Genomic DNA, 21,347 nt, shown 5'->3' with positions numbered 1-21,347 from the left:
GTTGAAACTATAATCGATATACTTAATTTTGGGTAAAGTAAACTCAAAAATTAGGTAAAAAATATGTCTCCGTGTAGGAACAACCCCAGTGGTCGAACTAAAACCCCTATGGTGTTTTTGTCGACTAAGCGAACGTCAAACATGATCAAAAGTGTCAAGGTTCATTTATGGACCAAATTTTTAAATTAAAGTTTAAACATGATACAGCCATTATTTGAGCGGGAAAAAATTGCTAAAGTAGTTACAGTAACATGCTTTTTCGTGTTATTAAATAAAAACAAGATTTCACTAAAAATTTTAGGACCCAATTGTCATAGGGTAAAAAGAGGCAAAATTTGCCATAGGGTAAGATTGGTCAGTAGCTACTTGTGGGATACGTGTTGATTTTATTGTTTCTTACGTTATTTACATTCAAACAGAAAAGGGTCAAGTAGGGTCACATTGTTTATTGAAGCCATTTGAAATGTTTCGTTTGCTGTTGAAAGATTCTCTGAAACATACATTGCTAAATCAATTTGGAAGCTAGAAATTATGATGTAAGTTCTAGGGATTTTATTGTTGAATAAAACACGTATTTCCAAGAGTATATATTACCATCACTATGACAAGTCTATGGATTTCAAAATATAGTCAACTCCCGATTTTATCTCCATATGTCGATATGCCTAAATTCAAATGATACTAGACCAGATTTTCGTGATTCTGAATGACGTCTGATTGCTTATTATTTTCCCTATTTTCTTGACAATTGACAATTCAATCTAGTATTCATTGAAAGCAAGGTGTGTGCATTTTACTCTGTAACCAGAGTAAGGTGTAATCACTTGGCGAAAGTGGCTAGGAGGCCATCTTTAACTTGCTGGCCGTTTTGTTTACAAACATTACTGCCTGGCCTGGATGATGCTGAAACTGAGACTAACCGTGCTGCCATCAGTGTGGGCGAAATCTTCAAAAAAGAAATAAAAAAGTACACAAGGAGCAGGGGCGACCAGATTAGAATTATTCTTGACAACACTGGTTCTCCAACCAATCAGGAGTCAATCTCTCGACTACCTGTCTCTGATGTTTGTAAACAAAACGGCTAGCCTTTCCTCACCTACCCTGTCTGGTTTTCTCCACAAAGTTAGCATAATGGGACACCTTAGAGAATTAAACCCGCCTTGATTGAAAGTATGTGCTTTGTCTCGATCTCTCCTATCCCTCAATATCCCTAGGGGCCATCGACCCTTCGATATCGAGAGAAAGTCGACTGTAATCATCTTTTGGTTGATTTGTTGTTCAGTAAATATGTAAGTAAAGGTCAGGTGAGTACAAGTACTAAACTTGAATTTAACAAAGGTTGGCACATTTTGGTTTTTAAAATACTGCTCATGTTTACCCTACTAAATAGTGTTGAACCAATCTAAGACAAAACGTAAAGTCATTGAAAACGTCAATCATTAGTACAATACTATTGAAGAAGCAATAGTATATATATCAATTTGAAAATTCATTATATGCGTAGGGTAAAAGCACCGGTTTTGGCCATAGTGCTAATTGTGCCATAGTGGCTTATATACTGTTCTACAGTGCGAATTATTTTGAATCAATATGTGTTTAGCAAACCATATTCACATGATTGAGCCTATTCGTCTGAATTTATTTGAAAAATAATGTAAACAACTTATTTTCCTTGAAGTTTGTACTGCTGAACACCTCATTTGGTCAGGGTACTCCTAATTCGATCACTCTCAGAAGAAATCAATGTGATTTATAAATTTAGGAACTTTATTTTGTAGCCGAAACTGGTTCGGGTGGTATTGATCATCGCAATTTTCAATGCAAAAAATGATTGAATTATTCGCAAGAAAAAAAAATGAAACATGGAGCCCTTGGTTGTACGTTTTCGGTGTAGCAGCATTGAACTCAAGCCTGCTCAACCGTAATTAAATCCAGTAGACTGTACTTTAATCCCCACTTGTTACCTAACGAAAGGCGCACATAGCTTAGCATATTCACTTTAACTCGATGTCGGCAATTTCTGCAGGCACCTGAAACTCACTGACGGGTGACTTATACAGAGGGCTCGTCATTTCATAAGACGTTTGATTCATTTGTTCCTCCTTAAATAACCGGTACATTTTCTGGTCGTCTAGATGCATTTTGAATCTGATTACTGCTAACACCACCAATCCAAGCAAAATCGTTAGTCCGGCTATGTACATGAAGGCGGCAGTTACGTTGACTCGGGTGCAGTCTAGGTCTATGATCTTCAGCACTGTAAGACGATCGTCCAGCTCGTAGGTGTACTTGAAGTCGCACGTTTGATCGTCATTCGTAATGCGGGCCGTGCAGTTTAGGGTATCTGTTGAATGATTAATTGGTGAACTGAATAAAAAACAATCAAACAATTTGCTAGGCAGTTATTATCAGGAAAAAAACTCTCATCGCGATTATTGCGTAAAACATTCGGATCATTATAAAACATAGATTATACGACGTAATCCGACCAACCATGTTGTCTCATACATGTTATTACAATAATTTGAATGTAATTAAACGCAATTTTCACGACACGACGGATATTACAACACAAAAAAAAGGATGTTAGCTATAAAAATCGACTGATGAGTACAAATTTGATGGAGATTTTTTTTCTGCTAATAACGGTCTGAGGAGCACCGTGCCGTCTTACCGTCCAGATGTTCGATGAACTCTGCTTTGTACAGTCCCAACTTCGACTTGCATTCGTCCTCTATCGAATCACAATGTTTTCCCAACTTCTTGTGAATGGCACAGCGAACACATTCCTCATAGTATGAGCATAATTCCGATTCCGATCCAGCCGTTGCTTCGCAGTAAGCTCCAAAATACGTCTCTCTGCAGCTGCATTTGCCACAGACACACTCACCTCGGCCCGAGCAGATCTGATCCTTATGCGGTGCCTTACAGGCGGCTTGATCCGTAGAACATTCACACTCCTCGCCGGACCATCCCTCATAGCACTTACAAGCACCACAGTCGCACTCGCCATGATTGCTACAGATCATATCAAAAAATCTAAAATTGACGAAGAGTTAAAACGATTATTAGCTTAAAATAGTCATTGCTCAAGAATTGTATTCTCACGGGATGCATTCCGTGCACTCACAGTGCGGTCCGTCGAAACCAGGATTGCAAATGCACTGACCGCAAAGACATTCCCCTCTATCGGAGCAAACTGGTCCGGGTTCATCGAATTCGCTCTCCATCTGGCATTGCTTCAGCAAATCATCACTGCTCTCGAAATTTCGTAAATCGCACTCACACGTTTTTCCCACCCTGGAAAAGAAAGTTTTGGAATCAGTTTATACCAAATAGCATTTTAATATATTAGTCTTATAATAGCTCTAATAATTCAAATTAGCTGGTAAATGTTTACTTGGGTACATTAACTTCTAAAAATATGAAATCCCATTATCAAGTATTGTAAAAACTCAGTTGAACATTTCAGCATCTCTTGAAAACGAATATCGGAATTCCATGTTTTTTTTTTTGGTAACTCTTGCGTATTTTTGCACTTGATATGTATCACTTTAATGACAGGGAAAATGTAGCTTTCATGTCAAGTTGAAAATGGTGTCCATTTTAAATTTAACAGTCATCTTGAATTTCATTAGGAAAACTTTTATGTACCCATTTGAGCTCCACTCTTTTGAATTTTTGAGGTCATTATTAGAAAGCTGAGAAAAAAAGAAATACGTAAGCTACAAAAACTATGTTACCAATGGTATTTTCTCTATGAAATGTATGTTCTTCTAAATATAAAAAGTCTTAGAAAACTAAAACGTATTTCCAATCCTGATATACCCATCGCTTCATATGGATTCATCTATGTTTCTGCGAGGAAGATTTGCGTGTTCATTAACTCAAAACCTTAGCCTCGGTAGCTTATTGAGTTGAAGCTTAGCGATGTTTCAACCCAGGCGAATGGGCGAATAGCATGAAAATGTCCAATAGAATGAACGAGAGGCAGATAGAAAATAGTCATAAATTACTAAAATTTAGTAATTACACTCCCGTGCATAAGTTTGGGTTCACCCCCTAAAAAACATACAAAGTGTTCAGTCTATATCTCTGTGATTACACGTCTAATTGAATCTCTCTAAGCCGCATTCGAAAGGCAAAGAGTGATTTACACTGCAAGCGCAAGATCCATACTGGAATCTCAAGATCCTCACTAAAATCTAACTGAGATTGCGAAATCCTCACTAAAATCTCAGGTTTTACGTTAGAATTCCACGACCCACGTTACAATCCTAGCATCTAAACTGAAATACCAGAATTGCCACTGAAATTCCCAGAATCCACAATCGAATACCAAAATCCACACTGGAACAACAGTTCCAATACAAACAAACAGACATATCACTCTAATTGTTTTTATTGCACAGCAGAATAGCGCTCAATACAACTAGTTGGTAGTAGGCCGACGGGCCACTCGTGGCGCTTGCATCGCTTTTGTTTTAGTTTGACGTTTGCTCACTACCGCCACGTAGTTCGCGGTTGGCCAAATAAAGTAGTTTTAGCATTGGGCGTAAATGTTCACGTCACTATGTTTTTAAATTGATAATTGTTCTAGCTGCTACGTCTGTTTGTTTGTGGTTTCAAGATCCACAGAAAAATACGACAAACCTAGTGGAATCCCAATATCCACAAATAGAAGACTGAGATCCACTACACTAACTAGTCTAGAATCCAAGGATCCACTATGGATTCCCAGAATCCACACTGGATTCCCAGAATCCACACTGGATTCCCAGAATCCACACTGGATTCCCAGAATCCAGATTAGATTTCCAGAATCCACAATGGATTCCCAGGATTTACACTACAATCTTAGGGTCAATCATGATATCCTACGATTCACACTAATATACCAGCATCCACACTAGAATCTCACGATCCACACTGGAATCCCAGGATTGCAAAGCGCAACCTAGTGGAAGAAATCTGAATTCAAAAACCTGTCATTAGACTGCCCTTGATGTCTTTCACAACTTTGCCAAAGATACCAACCATCCATTTTGCCTAAAAAATTAACTGTATTCATAAAAGTGACTGATCTCAAAATTGATACTGGGCGTTCGAGGCATCTAATCTCAAAAAAGAGCACTGGGCGTTAATGGGTTAAGGCTATAATTACTAAATGTATCAACATTAGATTGACATGCGAAGCATAATACGAATGTCCAATATTTAAATATATTAGTTGATGATTGCATAACAAACATTACAGTGTTTAAATATTTATCACAGAAAATTTACAAATTTTGAACATGGAAATCGACAGCAAATCTCATCGATTTCATCGTAACACACTAATTGGGTAAATCAACTTGATCACGACGATCCTGGAACAAGAACTTTAAGTAATACACAATGAATCCGTGTTGGATGACAGTTTCTCCACCTATAGATTGACGCATACGAATCTAAAGGGGAAAACTAATAGAACTTTTATGAAGAAATTATGGAATTCCTGTTGTCGGTTAACGAATCAGTCCATAAAGTAAAACAAAATAATTTAATGTATAACACACACGAAGTTAGCAAGAAAACCACAATAAATCGATGTTGACGTTTATGAACCGATCAATAATTTAAATGAGCACACAGATCTAACGTGTGGATTTTTTTCAGCTTGCGGTTTTATACTTATAGTGGGTAACGTACATACCTAGGGTGCTAATATTATTGAGCATATTTACCATCCAGGGTGGCAGCGGCACATCCCGCACGAGTATTCTCCATGGCCCTCACAAATGTCACTACTTTCGATTAGTCCTTCCTGTAGTTCACATTGGCAAGCTTCCCTGATGTAGATCTCCAGCTCTACGCTCTCATTGCTAAGCAATGTTTCTTCAATCTTAACCGTTAGATTCGATTCGGCCCTATTGGGATACTCCAGCAAACGGACCTCTACGAAGAAATCGTACTCCTTTCCGATTTCGATGTTATCACACTTACTCGTTGGTTGAGGCGTCTTATAAATCCCACCGCAGTCAGTCTTGTAGGAAATCTGAATATAAGCCGGGGCATCATCCGTAAACTCTACCCGTTTTACAAAGTCTCTATACCCCGTATCGACCAGCTGTAAGATGTTCGACGAATCATCCTGTAAAAGCCCAACACTGGCAAACTCCGACATCAACTCCCGCATCGACCAATAGTAATCTTTCAACTCATCAGTCACAGCGAAAATCACAGCGGTTTTCGATTTGGCCAGTACTCTGTAAATTTGCTCCAGCGATGGATAATCATACGTCAGGGTTCCCGTGTATTCTCCCTCTGCCGATAGATGGCACTCTTTATCGTTCCTTTCGGTTATACCGGCCAACTTTCCATCACCTGCCATGTGCATAAGCCCATTCGTAGCCAAGATCACTATTTTCCGTGTATTCTTGCCCCATCCAATTCGATCGTCACATACCAATACCTGCATCAACGCGTCCAAACCACCCTCAAGATTATCCAAATTCGCCGAAACGTTGCTAGTTTTCAACTTTTCAATAAACCGATCGATATTCTTGGTGATCTCCAATCGATGACGGAATCCATACGTCGGCTCGCATACATCCCGCTCTGTGCTGCAAGGGTTCCGAACTCGATCCTCTTCGGTTTGGATAAACGGCATTATGGGCTTATCGATGAAACTTCCGAAGCCAAGTCGGTAGTTTTCGGTCAGGTTGGCAAGTGCCTTCGCCAGCTGATCGCCCATATTGATCAAAGTGTCACGATCGTCCTTCATCGACCAGGTAAGGTCCATCAGGTAGTACAGATCCAATGGGTAGTTCTTGGCTGGTTTGTAGGTGAACTTGAACGAATGTGATTCCACTGAAATCAAGGGAAGCGTATCAAAGGTTGAACAGTTTAGGTAATCATCAATCATCACAACTTACACTTTCCCAGATGAATTTTAAGGCGCTGTGGCCTAATTTGAGTGGCTCCAAGCTTCTCACGGTCATAGTCCAGCAGGGGTCGATTTTCTTCAACTTCGAGCTTACTAAAATAGTCGTTTGTCTCGATTTGGCTCTTGCTACAGTTGGATGCCACCAGATCGTCGAAAGTCATACAGCGATGCTTGTACATGCCGTAGTTCTGGAATAAGATCAACAACTCGTTATTGATCCTCATCTTCGTATATACAGTCAGTGACAAAAGTAAGTAAACAAATGCTGTTTCCTATACAAAACACCCAAGTTTGGGGCTTTCCTTAGCTTCCTGCCCAGCAAATCCTATCCCTATCTCCTCGCGGTACTGGTCGGAGTACGAGCAACCTTAGGGAAGATCGGGTAACCAATCCCGGTGGGAACTTTGGTCGTATGCAGGGAAGGGGAGTTTGCTTCTGCAAACTTGAAGCGTCTGTGCTCCATGTTTGGCGCGGCTCATAACAGCGTCTATTCCCCATGTCAGGGACGACCGATCATCGTTCGAGTGCCAGAGAAGACTTTAAGCTAAACTGCGCACTATGGCTCTCCGAACATTAAGGGGGAATGGTCCTCCGGAAATCTAGGGGGTTGGTGTCAGGCCCTGCAAGCCAGCCGAAAAAAAAAATCATCGAGAGAATAGGAACCGGGACAATCGGCGAAAATCACAGTGACGTAAAGAGACTAGCGATTGGAAGCTCGGTACAGTCGTAGCTGATTCGGATTAGTTAGAGCAAACACGCGTCCGGTCTCTTGATAGTCTGTAACAGAACTGTCTTTTCTTTATTTCCATACACGGAGAAAATGAAGTACTCAAAAGTGAGTTAATTCCACTCAATTCGGGGGGTTCGTGCGTTAACCTAATTTTGAGTTGATGGGGTAGAAGTTGTTTTCATTTGCAGCCATACGAAAAAATACCTACTAGCTAAGTTCTTTTCACTCAACCGGCAGATCAAACAACTCAACTTCCAGTACTGTGCCACTTACTCAAATTTGAGGTAACGCACAAAGGTTCGGTTTTTGGGTTGTTTTGCTCTTCGCTCTCTGACAACAATAGAAGGAGCGAATGAAATAGGGAGAGAAAAATAACTCAAAAATAAGTTAAAAAATACTCAAATATGGGTTTTCCGTTTTCTCCGTGTACAGTTGGACACAAAACAAGGTATGTTAATGAAACTATGAATATCTTCGATAAGGTTACCAAATGTCAAGATTAGTTTAAGGTGTGAATGGTCAACTACAGGTACGTGGAACTGTAAATCTCTCAACTTCATCGGGAGTACTCGCATACTCGCCGACGTGGAGTTGTGTTTGATCCTTCGACCTTGACGCTTGCTCCTGCGGGGGCCGGCGATGAGGGCAGGATCAAACATGTCGCGCGTCGGTCGAGTGAAAGTGAAAAAGTGGCGTGATCATTTAGTTGTGTTTGATCCTTCGACCTTGATGCTTGCTCCTTGGCAGTGCGTCAAGAAAGCCCGAGCAGTCGTCAGTTGTTTTCCCTCTCGGGTCGCGCGCCTATTTTTTCTGTGTGTTTTTATGTAGCCGAGCAAACGAGTGAAGCTGATAGTTGATTGTTGCTGCTCAAGGATGACGGATCAATTGGTGAGCTCGTTTCATGCTACTATATCCAATCTATAAAATATGTATGATTGCACCTTTAATCGTTACAATGGTGAGACGTAAATATAATTTTTCAACAAACTATGAAAGGTTCGTCACTGTGAGTGTCGACATAAACTCTGATTCATAAATTATTTACGTTCAATTTTGTTTTTCTCAAAGCACCTTTTTCCTTTTACTTTTATTTTTGTAATTAAAACAAAACTACACTACGAGTGTAGACTTGCGAAAGGTTCACTTTATTCAACAAACTTCGATAGGTTCGCCACTGTAAGTGTCGGCATAATTTTTCTCTACATAGATATTGTTCACACCAAATGAAAATATTATATTTACATATAAGCATAATTATAGCTCACAAATCATTATTTATCATGGTCTAATCGCTTATCAAAGTGAATCCTGTGACCCAACGATCCTCCCCATTAACAAACATCCCTCCCAGTAACCTTTGTGGAGATGCAGAGGCAAACACGGTCTCCAAATAGCAAAGGTTACACACTAACATTCCTTCCCCCAATCCCACCTGACTGCAAGGACGCCGGCGCCGTTATTGACCATGTATAAATAGAGGCACTGAATTATGCACACTGAAGAAGATTATGGCCAATCCAAGCCGATCTTCTAGTTGATTCTTTGTGCATTTTCACTGACCTCGGTCAATCACGGAATAGCAACCACACGCTATGTCTGAACCAGACGATTATAAAAATCGAATGTACATCGGATTTTTTCTCGCTAGAGATCAGTATTTGGTCTATATTTTCATAATCGGAAGGTTTTAACACTTCAGTCGTCGCGCTGTTGTATTTTGTACAACACTGCCTTAAAAACCTCGCTTTTCGTTCACAACAGCAGCGTGGTGGCTCTAACGGCGGCAAACCGCGCGACGACTGCTAGGTTAAAATATGCTATCGGTGAAATTTTTTCCATACATTTTGTATGGGCGGAAATGCGTCGAAAACTTGATTTTCATGTATTTAGTATGAAAAATAGCTAAAAAATGGAAAAAATCAAAATTTCACCGATGGAATATTCTAAAACTTTCCGATTAGGAAAATATAACTCAAATACTAAACTCTAGCGAGAAAAAATCCGATGTACATTCGATTTTTATAATCGTCTGGTTCAGACATAGCGTGAACCATTGATATGTGTAGTCAGTCTAAGCTAAGCTAAGCTAAGCTAAGTACTCGCATACTCGCCGACGTGTTGAAGGACCGCAGATACGGCATCGTAGCGTTGCAGGAAGTGTGTTGAAAGGGATCAATGGTGCGAACGTTTAGAGGTAACCATACCATCTACCAGAGCTGCGGCAACACACACGAACTGAGAACAGCTTTCATAGTGATGGGTGATATGCAGAGGCGCGTGATCGGTTGGTGGCCGATCCATGAGAGAATGTGCAAGTTGAGGATTAAAGGCCGGTTTTTCAACTTCAGCATAATAAATGTGCACAGCTCTCACACCGGAGGCACTGATGATGATAAAGACGCTTTTTACGCACAGCTCGAACGCGAGTACGACAGCTGCCCAAGCCACGACGTAAAAACCATCATAGGAGATCTAAACGCTTAGGTTGGCCAGGTCTCCGACATTATCGACGCCAGGACCTATCGTGGCGCTAACATCGACGCTGACCACTATCAGGTGATGGTTAAACTGCGCCTGAAACTCTCCGTCGTTAACAACGTACGGTACCGACGGCCGTTCCGGTACGACCTACAGCGGCTCAAGCAACCCGATGTCGTCACTGCATACGCGCAGCACCTCGGGGCTGCATAACCGCAAGAGGATGAGCTGGAGCAACGTCGGGTACATGGGACGGAGTCGACGGAACGATTGGCTCGACGAGGAATGTAGGCAGATTTATTTCCCACTCAACCCCCCACCAAAAACCTCAGTATGAACCCCCTTGTAGTGGACGTATCTTTTTCTGCATAATAAATATATTTTAAAGAATGATTTCCCAGTGGAATAGTATTCCTATGAAGGGATCCCTTTAACGACAAAACCTAATTAGTTTATAAATAAATGAAACAGATATACTACAATAATTTAACTGGACGAAAACAAAATGAACAATAAAAAGATTCTGGAGGAGAAGAATGCAGCGCGGGCGTTCATGCTACAGCAAGGCACAGGGCAGATCGCGGAACGTTATATACGGAAACGGCAATAGCACACCCGCCTTTTTCGGGAGAAAAAACGCCGCCTGGAAGAGACGGAGTCCGAGGAGATGGAACAGCTGTACCGGTCTCAAGAACACGCAAGTTCTATCAGAAGCTCAACGCATCCCGCAACGGCTTCGTGTCGCGAGCCGAGATGTGCAGGGATATGGATGGGATGTATCTTGACGGACGAGCATGAGGTGATCTAAAGGTGGAGGCAGCACTTCGATGAACACCTGAATGGCGCTGAGAGCACAGGCAATGAACGTCGAGACAACGGAGAAAATCGACAACGACGATCGACAACGGACCAGATCTTTACTGTACGGCAAATCCCCCCAAAAATGTCGTGAATACAAGGTTCCATCGCATCACCTTTTCATCGATTTCAAGGCGGCATACGATAGTATCGACCGAAGGTTTCAGGGGAACACTCCAGTTCGTTTGGATCCCGCCGAGTACTACGACAAAGTGATGGACTCTCGTGACTGTTGTTCAATATTGCGCTAGAAGGTGTTATACGTAGAGCCGGGGTACGATTTTTACGAGATCCAGTCAATTTGTTTGCTTCACGGATGATATGAACATTGTCAGCCGTGTGATATCCTGTCTATTACAGGAACTAAACTGCGGGTTTTTGCACTACAAGCACCATTTCAGTGACCGACTATCTCACGCACTCGTCCGACTTCCTCTCTCTCCACCCATAGCCTGCTGCATACGCATACACTCTAATATTAAGATACCACATCCTCCCTTTGCCACAAATGTTTGAAATTCAATTAATTGGCATTGAAATATTATATCGAAACATTTACAATACGAGTTGAACCAAGCGTTAATTATTTATCGCTCATGAAAGATAATTGTAACATACTTTTCTTAGCAACTTTCTATCCTGTCTTTCTTCCAGCTATTATAAATGTGTCATAATTGTCAATAACACATCTTATTTTTAAGTGCGTAACTTAGTCCAACTATTCCTCCCCGTTCCAAAATAAAATATTTATAAATTTAAATTTATAAATAAATACAGTGATTTTAAATTACCTACAGCATTGTTGGCAAGCGAATAAGAATATTACTAATTCTAAAACCTAGACAATAAATTCAATGTTCATACAGTACTTAAATTAAAATTACTTTTCTATATTGCCGAATTTAATGCGCCTTTGTCATAGAGTACGCTAGGGAAAAACGTGTGTTTAGTCCAGAAATCCAAGAAATAGCTCAGCAAATTAACTTTGTATCACTTTATAATACTTTATAAATACCAAGCGATCAACTAGCATTCAACAGCACTAAGAAGGGGACCCTACCACTGCATTGTTGTGCATCGATAATTGATTCCCAAACGACTTTTCCTGATGGGACATTAATATAAGGCGAGATTGATTGTGTGTTCTTAACGACTTAACAGCAAATTCAATCATAACATATAATCCGGCAGTTTATAACCTTGAAAATTTAGCCAATTTTAGGTTTATGGGTTCAACTACGGTTTTACGTTGAAACCACTCAACGTTGAATAGTTTTTGTTTCTGAACTGCGTGGAGGTTTAGTTTTGAGAAAGCTGTACGCTACTCGAAAGTCTAGTAACTTCAACTTGCGGTTAAGTAAAACAAACTGTATAGTTTTGCGAACAATAGACCATTTCCGTCAGACCTTACCCCCTATTTTTATATTTTTCTTCGAAAGACGATTATTTTTAATGATTATTGACGCTTTCAGATCTAATTTATATGCACTCCTGATTTTATTGTAAATTTTTGAAAATTCGAGAATTTACCAATTTTGAGTAGTGCGGCACAGTTGTTTCAACCCTGTGGGTAAACAAAGTGGAGATTTTCCCACAACTTTCAAAACCCCCTGCGCTGAGTGTTTGTAGATATGACGAAATGTCAATGTCAAATCAAGCACACGAGACGACACGACAAAATGGAGAAATCTGAGAGAAATCTGAGGTCCGATGGGCAAGCTTCGTTGTAAATGAAGCCCATCCTTTACTATTGTACTTATAATAAAAACTTTTACCGGAAGACGACTGCTAATAGACCGTTTTAAGCTTAGCAAGTGATGGAATTCTCCTTGGAAGCATTTCTGCAACGCTGCGGAACGTTTTCTACAAGAGGGGCATATTGGCCGGTTTGTTTTGAAACGTCAAGAATTGGACCGTTTGCAGATAACGTCTTGTACTCGCTTTAGAAGCTACCTGGCAAGAGAAACCTGCATGCAAAGCATGATTAACTAAGTAAATAACACTTTGACACCAAAAACTGTATAAGTAATGGATTTGCCACTGCGATAGAGCAGTTTTTCCTTAGGGGGGCCTATACCTGTTTACCCTACCGTTTGATATCTGCTGCTTATGTCGTCAAGCTGTTCCGGAACCATATGACCAATGGATTATACATACTTCCCCATTTTACCACTCTCGTAGGTCTCCCCGAAAAATCTGCAAACGGTCCAATTCTTGACGTTTCAAAACAAACCGGCCAATATGCCCCTCTTGTAGAAAACGTTCCGCAGCGTTGCAGAAATGCTTCCAAGGAGAATTCCATCACTTGCTAAGCTTAAAACGGTCTATTAGCAGTCGTCTTCCGGTAAAAGTTTTTATTATAAGTACAATAGTAAAGGATGGGCTTCATTTACAACGAAGCTTGCCCATCGGACCTCAGATTTCTCTCAGATTTCTCCATTTTGTCGTGTCGTCTCGTGTGCTTGATTTGACATTGATATTTCGTCATATCTACAAACACTCAGCGCAGGGGTTTTGAAAGTTGTGGGAAAATCTCCACTTTGTTTACCCACAGGGTTGAAACAACTGTGCCGCACTACTCAAAATTGGTAAATTCTCGAATTTTCAAAAATTTACAATAAAATCAGGAGTGCATATAAATTAGATCTGAAAGCGTCAATAATCATTAAAAATAATCGTCTTTCGAAGAAAAATATAAAAATAGGGGGTAAGGTCTGACGGAAATGGTCTATTAAAAACAATCAAATTCATCATCAATCCGAACAATTCAAATGCCACTCGTAACATCAATGCTGGGAGAATTGAATTCAATTTTCGATTATTTTATTTCTTCGTGTATCAGTCACTAAATGCAGCTGCAACTTGAAATCATACCATTATTCTTTCGTTTAGGAAAGTTACTGTGCTCCTGTTCCATTATGCCCGGTTTCCATACAGACTGGCGGCCAAAAATATTTTTTTTCCAACTCATGTCGTATTTATGAGAATGTGATACAATTTTTTTTTAAGATAGCTTTTTGAATAAGCTTTCGGACAGTGTATAAAGATCGGTATAAAATATTACGATTATGTAGTATATTGTATTCAATGTGTACCTTGTGTTTGCACTGGATTCTTCATTTTTCTTAAAAACTCTAACTTTGACCTACTGTATCAATTAAAATATAAAAGATCGTGCCCTGATATTCCACGAATAACTTTATAGAAGTGTTTACTATGGAATTATGTACAAGAAAAACCTATCAGAACAAGTCATTTTTTTCGATTATTGGCCACCTGATCGCCCATAGTGTGTTCTTGAGTCCGACTGCACACACAGCAATCAACACAACCTCTACCCGGCACTCACCGAAAGACATTGATTAGTGTTCACCCACTGACCGGCACTGCTTTTAACAATCAAATACATTCCATCCACGCTACTTTTTTTTTATTAATTCAGGTGATCCAAATATACTGTATATATATCGTTGACTTTAAAACTGTATTCAACTCGCCTATAAATTACCTCATCCAAAAATATACCAAACGTTTTCAATATAATTCACGATTAATATTTTGTACAATATTCAAACATTCGCCCTTTCTTGATTCCACGCAGTTCGCTACAACTTTGTGTCGAAATTGCTTAGCGTGTGAAGCTAATGTGCACATACACAAAGGCAAATGAAATGAACACTGTTATGTTTGCGCTTAGTCTTTCTTTTTGAACTTGAACAGTGTGGTCAGATGAAATAGTAGAAAAAAGAGCCAACATATATAGATATATATATATATATATATATATATATATATATATATAATATATATATATATATATATAATATATATATATATATATAATATATATAATATATATATATATATATATATAATATATATATATATATATATATATATATATATATATATATATATATATATATATATATATATATATATATATATATATATATATATATATATATATATATATATATATATATATATATATATATATATATATATATATATATATATATATATATATCTATATATAATATATATATATATATATATCATTTTCAATTCTCATAATGTAAAATTTTATCACTTAAGGGATATAAAATCTCGATAGGTAATAACTTATGTCTAGACGTGTTTACTTTCATAGATGTCTCCCGCTTTCTGGTCTTGGCTATACTTGACTCAGTACGTAAGTTGGCCATGGGCTTAACCCGACTCAACTACAGTCAATTCCACATTTACCTATGTTGGCCATGGGCTTTACCCGACTCAACCACAGTCGACTCCGCTTATACCTACGTTGGCCATGGGCTATACCCGACTCAACTGTCTAAAACGCTTGGTAATGAGCTGAAACTCTACGCAAGCTTTCCACTTCAATATTTCATTGTATTGGCCATGAGCTAAACTCGACTCAACACGTCCATTTACATTGGCCTTGGGCATCACCTGGCTCAATATTTGATACTTGGTAATGAGCTTAAACTCTACGCAAGTTATCAAGTTTCTGCTAATCAACATTTCTGGCAACCATGTCGCATGAACTCTTACCGTTTTTATGTGAATATGACAGCTTTGAAAACACTCATTTCACTCGCCACCACGAAAAAAAAAACAAACAAACTTACAAATTTTTTTCGATTTCTAAAACCACTTTTCTCGCAGATTCTTTTCCGCATACTTTAACCATATTCATGGCAGGATCGCCAATGTGATATCCTGTCTATTACAGGAACTAAACTGCGGGTTTTTGCACTACAAGCACCATTTCAGTGACCGACTATCTCACGCACTCGTCCGACCTCCTCTCTCTCCACCCATAGCCTGCTGCATACGCATACACTCTAATATTAAGATACCACAAGCCGAACATTTGAAAAGGTGGCAGACCTGCAGTGTTGACCAGACTCATTTCCCCGAAATTCGAATTGTGAAGCCATAAACTGTTATAACTGTGCGTTGTATTCCTGAGATGGAGGGGGAGGTGGTTGGGCTTGAGTGTTGCACATGGGATCCGACAGTTTCGATCTCGGTGGGCCGCAATTCAAGTTTCGGTGAAATGATTCACACTCACTCACTCACTCATTTCATTTCACCGAAAACTTGAATTGTGGCTCTCTGGGATCAAAATTGATCGATTTTGTGTGCAGTACTCAAGCTTAACCATCTGCTTTTCTATCTTAGGAGGATAGAGCATGGTTGTAGTAGTTCGTGGCTTCGTAGTTCGGAAAATGTTATTTTCGGGGAAATGAGTCTGAACAACACTGCAGACCTGTACACCCGCCTGAAACGCGAGGCAGCAAAATTTGGACTGGTGGTGAATGCGACCAAGACAAAGTACATGCTAGCTGGTGGGGCCGAGCGCGACAGGGGTCGCCTAGGTAGCAGTGTTACGATAGACAGGGACACGTTCGAGGTGGCCGACGAGTTCGTCTACCTTGGATCCTTGCTGACGGCTGACAATAACGTTAGCCGTGAAATACGAAGGCGCATCATCAGTGGAAGTCGGGCCTTTTATGGCCTCTACAAGAAGCTGTGATCAAAAAGATTAGCACCCGCATCAAATGTACCATGCACACAACGATCATAAGGCCGGTAGTCCTCTACGGACATGAAACGTGGACGATGCTCGAGGAAGGCTTGCAAGCACTTGGAGTCTTTGAACGTCGGGTGCTTAGGACGATCTTTGGCGGTGTGCAGGAAAACGGTGTGTGGCGGCGAAAGATGAACCACGAGCTCGCCCAACTCTACGGCGAACCCAGTATCCAGGAGGTGGCCAAGGCTGGAAGGAAACGATGGGCAGTGCATGTCGCAAAAATGCCGGACAGCAACCCTGCAAAGATGGTGTTCGCTTCGGATCCGATTGGTACAAGAAGGCGTGGAGCGCAGCGAGCTAGGTGGCGGATCAAGTGCGCATTGATTTGGCGAGCGTGGGGCAGAACCGAGGATGGTGTGATGCGGCTACGAACCGAGTACTGTGGCGTGAAATTGTTAATATAGTGTTATTTGTTTAGATGTTGAATAATAAAATATTTGCTTCATCAAATAATCCTTCTCTGCGTAGTTTCCGCTTACTATGATCTGATGTAATAATAGATCTATATTAATAAAAATGAAGTGGAGTTTGTATGTCACGAAATGACTTACGAACCGGCTTCCAGATTTTGAAAATTCTTTCACTAAAGTGTTCGTGACGTGTTCCGACGTGTTTGTGTGCACAGAAAGTAGTAGATATTCAACCACGGTGGACAAAATTAAGAAGGTGATATATTCCGAAAACTGACAGCTACTTGACGACGTCATTCCTATCCACCTCGAACAAATTTGCGAAAAAAAAAATCTAGTGGTCCAGAAGATATATGGTACGATAGGAGTGACGTCACATGTTTACAATCATACTTGATATTTACATCAGTAAAGAGCCTGCCTTGTTATTTTGTATGCCGTGATATTCAACGGGAAAGTCGAAAAAACGGGACATAACGAAACTGTCAGTTTGTATGGAAATCTGAAAAACAACAGCCTACTACAAGGCAATACAACGTTTGCCGGTCCAACTAGTTTATTTATATAACTACTAATGACTTTTCCTACAGTTATATTAGTTGTTCTAGCAAAATTATCCCTTTTTTATTTCTTTAGCAAATCAATCATGTTAATTAATTCATTACGTGTGGTAAAAACGGATACGTTATGGGTGAAATAATGAAAAAAAATCACGTGCTCAGCTGTTTGCTAGATGAGCACTTTACCAACAAAGCTACCGAGCCACTTGGTGACCCAATAACTCAGTAGGTTACAAGTTTCGAATTCAAATCCCCACAGATTTTTTTCATAATCTCACCCATAATTTATCCATCGAGTTAGAGAACCATAGTAAAAGATGATTTTCATGACTACCTCGATGGCCTCTTGGATCGCAGTTGCACTGGTTATGTATTCTGTTACTCGATACCTCTCTAACTCGATGGTCCCTTCAATATCAAGTTATGGAGAGCTGACTGTATATCCTAAAGCGTTGATTTTTATGATTACTTTATGTTTGACACTTTCAATTGTGCACATTTTCGCTGAAGTCACCAAAAATCTATATCGATAATTTGTCGAGTAATGGACGTTTTTCATTCGAAAACATATTATTATCAAAATTCAACTAAGGTATTAAAACAAAAAAAACGTCCTCACAGTTTTTTCACCATGAACAAAAAGGAAGATAATCTTTCTAATTAAGTTAAAAGGCCGTTTGCGCCTTTTCAGAGGTATCGACATTTGGAAACAATTATTTTTTCGAATGAAATCTCTCATAACTCTGCAACCATAAGAGGTAGAACAGTAGATACAACAGTTGCAGGGGACCGGACACGGCTGTCATCCTGCATACATTTCGGCCTTTCCTCACATCGTTTTGGTACTTCGCGGTTTGGTACCCACTTACTGGTCGGTTTGCCCTAACCTTGCTCCTGATTTTCGAGTATACGGCTCATACGCTGCTAGTGCTAGATTCGGCAATTAAACGTAACGCATGAATCGTCGTATTTCATTAGTTCATCATCGACGCTTTTCATTAGTTCATCATTTTGTTTAATGTTTTACGCATCAGCGAGGTATCATTGATGTCTCCTACCAATAAAAACATATGTTTTGTCCCTCCCAAAATAATCAAAACAAGAACACTGGATGTCATGTTGAATTGATGTTGGGTTGGTAAATATTGGCTCATGCCACCCCCCGCATGCGCAATCAAAGGTTCTAAAAGTGCTAGGAACAAAGATTTTGTGAGAAATTAATCCATAAAAAGTTATAAAGAAAAAAACTGATATTTGAGGACCACCCCAACTTGTTTGTTTAACAAAAATCATAACTCCAAACCAAAAGAGTTAGAAATTTAGGGTTTTCAGCAAAGTTGTTCCAAATTGGTTGGTCCAAAACATCGTAGAACATTGAATTGAAAATTGTCTTTAAAATATGAAGAAACTTTCCCGAAGACACCATATATCTAAAACTGACGGTTTAGGCGCAAATATTTTTGACTTCCTAGATATGGCTTTAGGACCAATGTGTGAGCGCAGACGTACATACCACAAGGCTTACTATATTTGATGATATGCTCCTAGTTTTGAGAAAAGATGCCTAGCTAAAACGTACAAGCCATAATCGATAGGCACAGTAGCTTGGAAATGAGATCGAAGAGGAATCTCCGACTATGGGAGCTGAGTGAGTGTAGAAGTCTGGATGAGGTCACCGATGCAGCAATGGTCCTGGCCTGGGAGGAAGAAACCAATACAAAATTTCTCTACGTCACAGTGAGCCGAGATTTTGCTGTCACGAACTGTTACTGTGAGCCCGGACCTCAAACAATGGACAAACACTATAAAAGCGCCTAATTAGCCAAAGCATCTTTTTGCATATCATCAAAAGTAGCAAAAATCGAATTAGAATCAATTCATGCACATTCAAAAGTAACGTCACGAGAGCACCGTTTATTCTAATTAAATATAACGTATTGGAATGAGGCTCTCATTTTGTATCAAATTTCGTGTGTAGTATCTGTGCCTCCCTCCCAGGTCCTGGCTACCCTTGAACAACAGTGTGACACCGACGAGGTTGGTAAGTCTACTCACCTCAGAAATGATCCAGAGGGAACCGAGGTGACGGAGATAAGGCTTCCTAGTAGAATTACGAAAGATCGTGGACGAAAACAGTTTTCCCGGAAGTTAACACCATTGAGTATTGCATGATAGGTACAACTTTCCTGAGATCCGATCAGTTTGTTGGCTTCGCGGAAGACATGGACGACATGAGTATTTTTTGAAACGGTGGCCGATTTGTTCAAAGACCTATATCTCAAAGCAACAAAAGTCAGACGATGATCAAGTTTTGGCCGCCAACAAAACAATCAAAAGCTGTGGAAGTCATAACCCATTACATTATACAAGAATGGGGTGAAATCGACAAACAAAGTTCATTATTTTCCATAGCATCTTTGGCGATATGAAACTGGATGCTTGAATGTTTCCACTGTTGAAATACAACTCGTTCAGAATGCAAAATTTTAATTCGATTCTGAGCTGTATAGGATTGGTCCCTTTATCGAAGTCTCTATGTGTTCAACTATTACCCCGTTTATTGACCAACAAACCAGCCGGCGTTTATTCAAGTCGGCACTCACCACGGCAACTCTGTTATTGACATTCTTATCACTGTCCCGGCTTATCGGCTGCTTTCTTCAACGCGTAAACCATTCAAAATATATAGAACCTCAACTTTTAGGAATGTTGCATGATGCGTCACTTCCTTATGTCATCACCATTGTTGGCTTAGACCACCAATCTGTATTATAACTGTTATTTTTTACTAACCTCATCCGTGCACCACGCGCAGTCATAATCAGCATCCAAACATTCGACGCAAGTTTTCCGAAATATACACTTGGATAAACCTGCAAATTGTTGAAATTGTATTGTGGGATTCCTAATATCACTTTCGGAAGTCATCCAACTCACTTTGGCCATATACACTTCGGAAGAGTGTCACATTGAGCACTAGTAACAGAGGAATAATTTTCCATAGCATTTTGATTAACGAAATGTGTCGAACTTTAACAAAATGAGATTAGTAGCATTTCTAACTGTTTTGAACTGAATCAATTCGCGGTCACCGTTGAAATTGAACTTAGTGATGGAGTTGACTAAACCGATTGATATCCGAGCTTGGCCGATGGAGCCTTCTTACGGTGTATAGGTGAACGGAAGATAAGATAACGATATGGGAGACTGGGTTACTTGATCGCTGCAATTACTCAAGGAAAGCAATTTTTACGAAATTTCTGCATTGGCTCCTAATATAATGTTTTGCGTGATCATTAATTAGAATATGGGATAGTTATAAAATTCTGTCAAGGTATTCGAAATTTCATTTGTTCAATGATATGTCTTATGAAGCTTTAAAAAGAGTTTTGTACTACAGTCGACTCTCCACATCTCGATGTTCTACATCTCGATATCTCTCCCTATGTCGATGATTACTTCGGTCCTTTCATTCTGCATACATTTTCCCTCTTCATATCTTGATATCCTCCTTATCTCGAAATCTCTCTATATCAATGTGATTTTCATTCCCGATTTTCTCTCCGTCTATCGATATGCCCATTGCCAAAGGTTACTAGACTAGATTTTAAGGATTCAATGCAATTTTCAAAGACGAAATGATGTCTGATTGTTTTTTAATTTTCCTGGTAACGGAGTGATTTTCAATCTAGTATTCATTAAACATGTTTTCTATATCTCGATCTCTCCCTATGTCGATGGTTCTTTCGATATTGAGATGTGGAGAGGCGACTGTATG

At 39.7% G+C, this 21,347-nt stretch overlaps 1 protein-coding gene across 2 annotated transcripts; it reads right to left on the bottom strand.

Annotated features, from left to right (window-relative positions):
* Window positions 1-363: 363 nt before the first annotated feature.
* Window positions 364-20,647, bottom strand: LOC5572423 (integrin beta-nu). 2 transcript variants are annotated; one of them, XM_021856275.1, is made up of 7 exons: window positions 20,507-20,647; window positions 20,363-20,442; window positions 6,921-7,119; window positions 5,730-6,855; window positions 3,109-3,300; window positions 2,675-3,039; window positions 364-2,344 (listed from the first exon to the last, which is right to left on the bottom strand). In XM_021856275.1, the coding sequence occupies exons 1-7, from the start codon at window positions 20,574-20,576 to the stop codon at window positions 1,995-1,997; spliced, it is 2,382 nt and encodes a 793-aa protein (XP_021711967.1). In that variant the 5' UTR covers window positions 20,577-20,647; the 3' UTR covers window positions 364-1,994. The 2 variants fall into 2 exon arrangements, with proteins under 2 accessions (XP_021711967.1, XP_021711968.1); XM_021856276.1 differs by lacking the exons at window positions 20,363-20,442; window positions 20,507-20,647 and adding an exon at window positions 15,555-15,812.
* Between the last annotated feature and the right edge of the window lie 700 nt (window positions 20,648-21,347).

Source organism: Aedes aegypti, unplaced genomic scaffold (genome assembly GCF_002204515.2).
Source record: "Aedes aegypti strain LVP_AGWG unplaced genomic scaffold, AaegL5.0 Primary Assembly AGWG_AaegL5_hic_scaff_1446_PBJ_arrow, whole genome shotgun sequence".
Lineage (NCBI taxonomy): Eukaryota > Metazoa > Arthropoda > Insecta > Diptera > Culicidae > Aedes > Aedes aegypti.
Note: the sequence above shows the minus strand (reverse complement) of the source record. Positions and strands in the feature narration are given on the sequence as shown.

What these genes read in the sequence shown, in the direction of transcription:
- LOC5572423 (XM_021856275.1), bottom strand. Translation starts at nt 20,576, where the DNA reads ATGCTATGGAAAATTATTCCTCTGTTACTAGTGCTCAATGTGACACTC. An exon ending in TAAAATTCATCTGGGAAAGT is followed by an intron (nt 6,856 to 6,920) that starts GTAAGTTGTGAT and finishes CCTTGATTTCAG; the next exon opens with TGGAATCACATTCGTTCAAG. An exon ending in GTTCATCGAACATCTGGACG is followed by an intron (nt 2,345 to 2,674) that starts GTAAGACGGCAC and finishes ATCATTCAACAG; the next exon opens with ATACCCTAAACTGCACGGCC.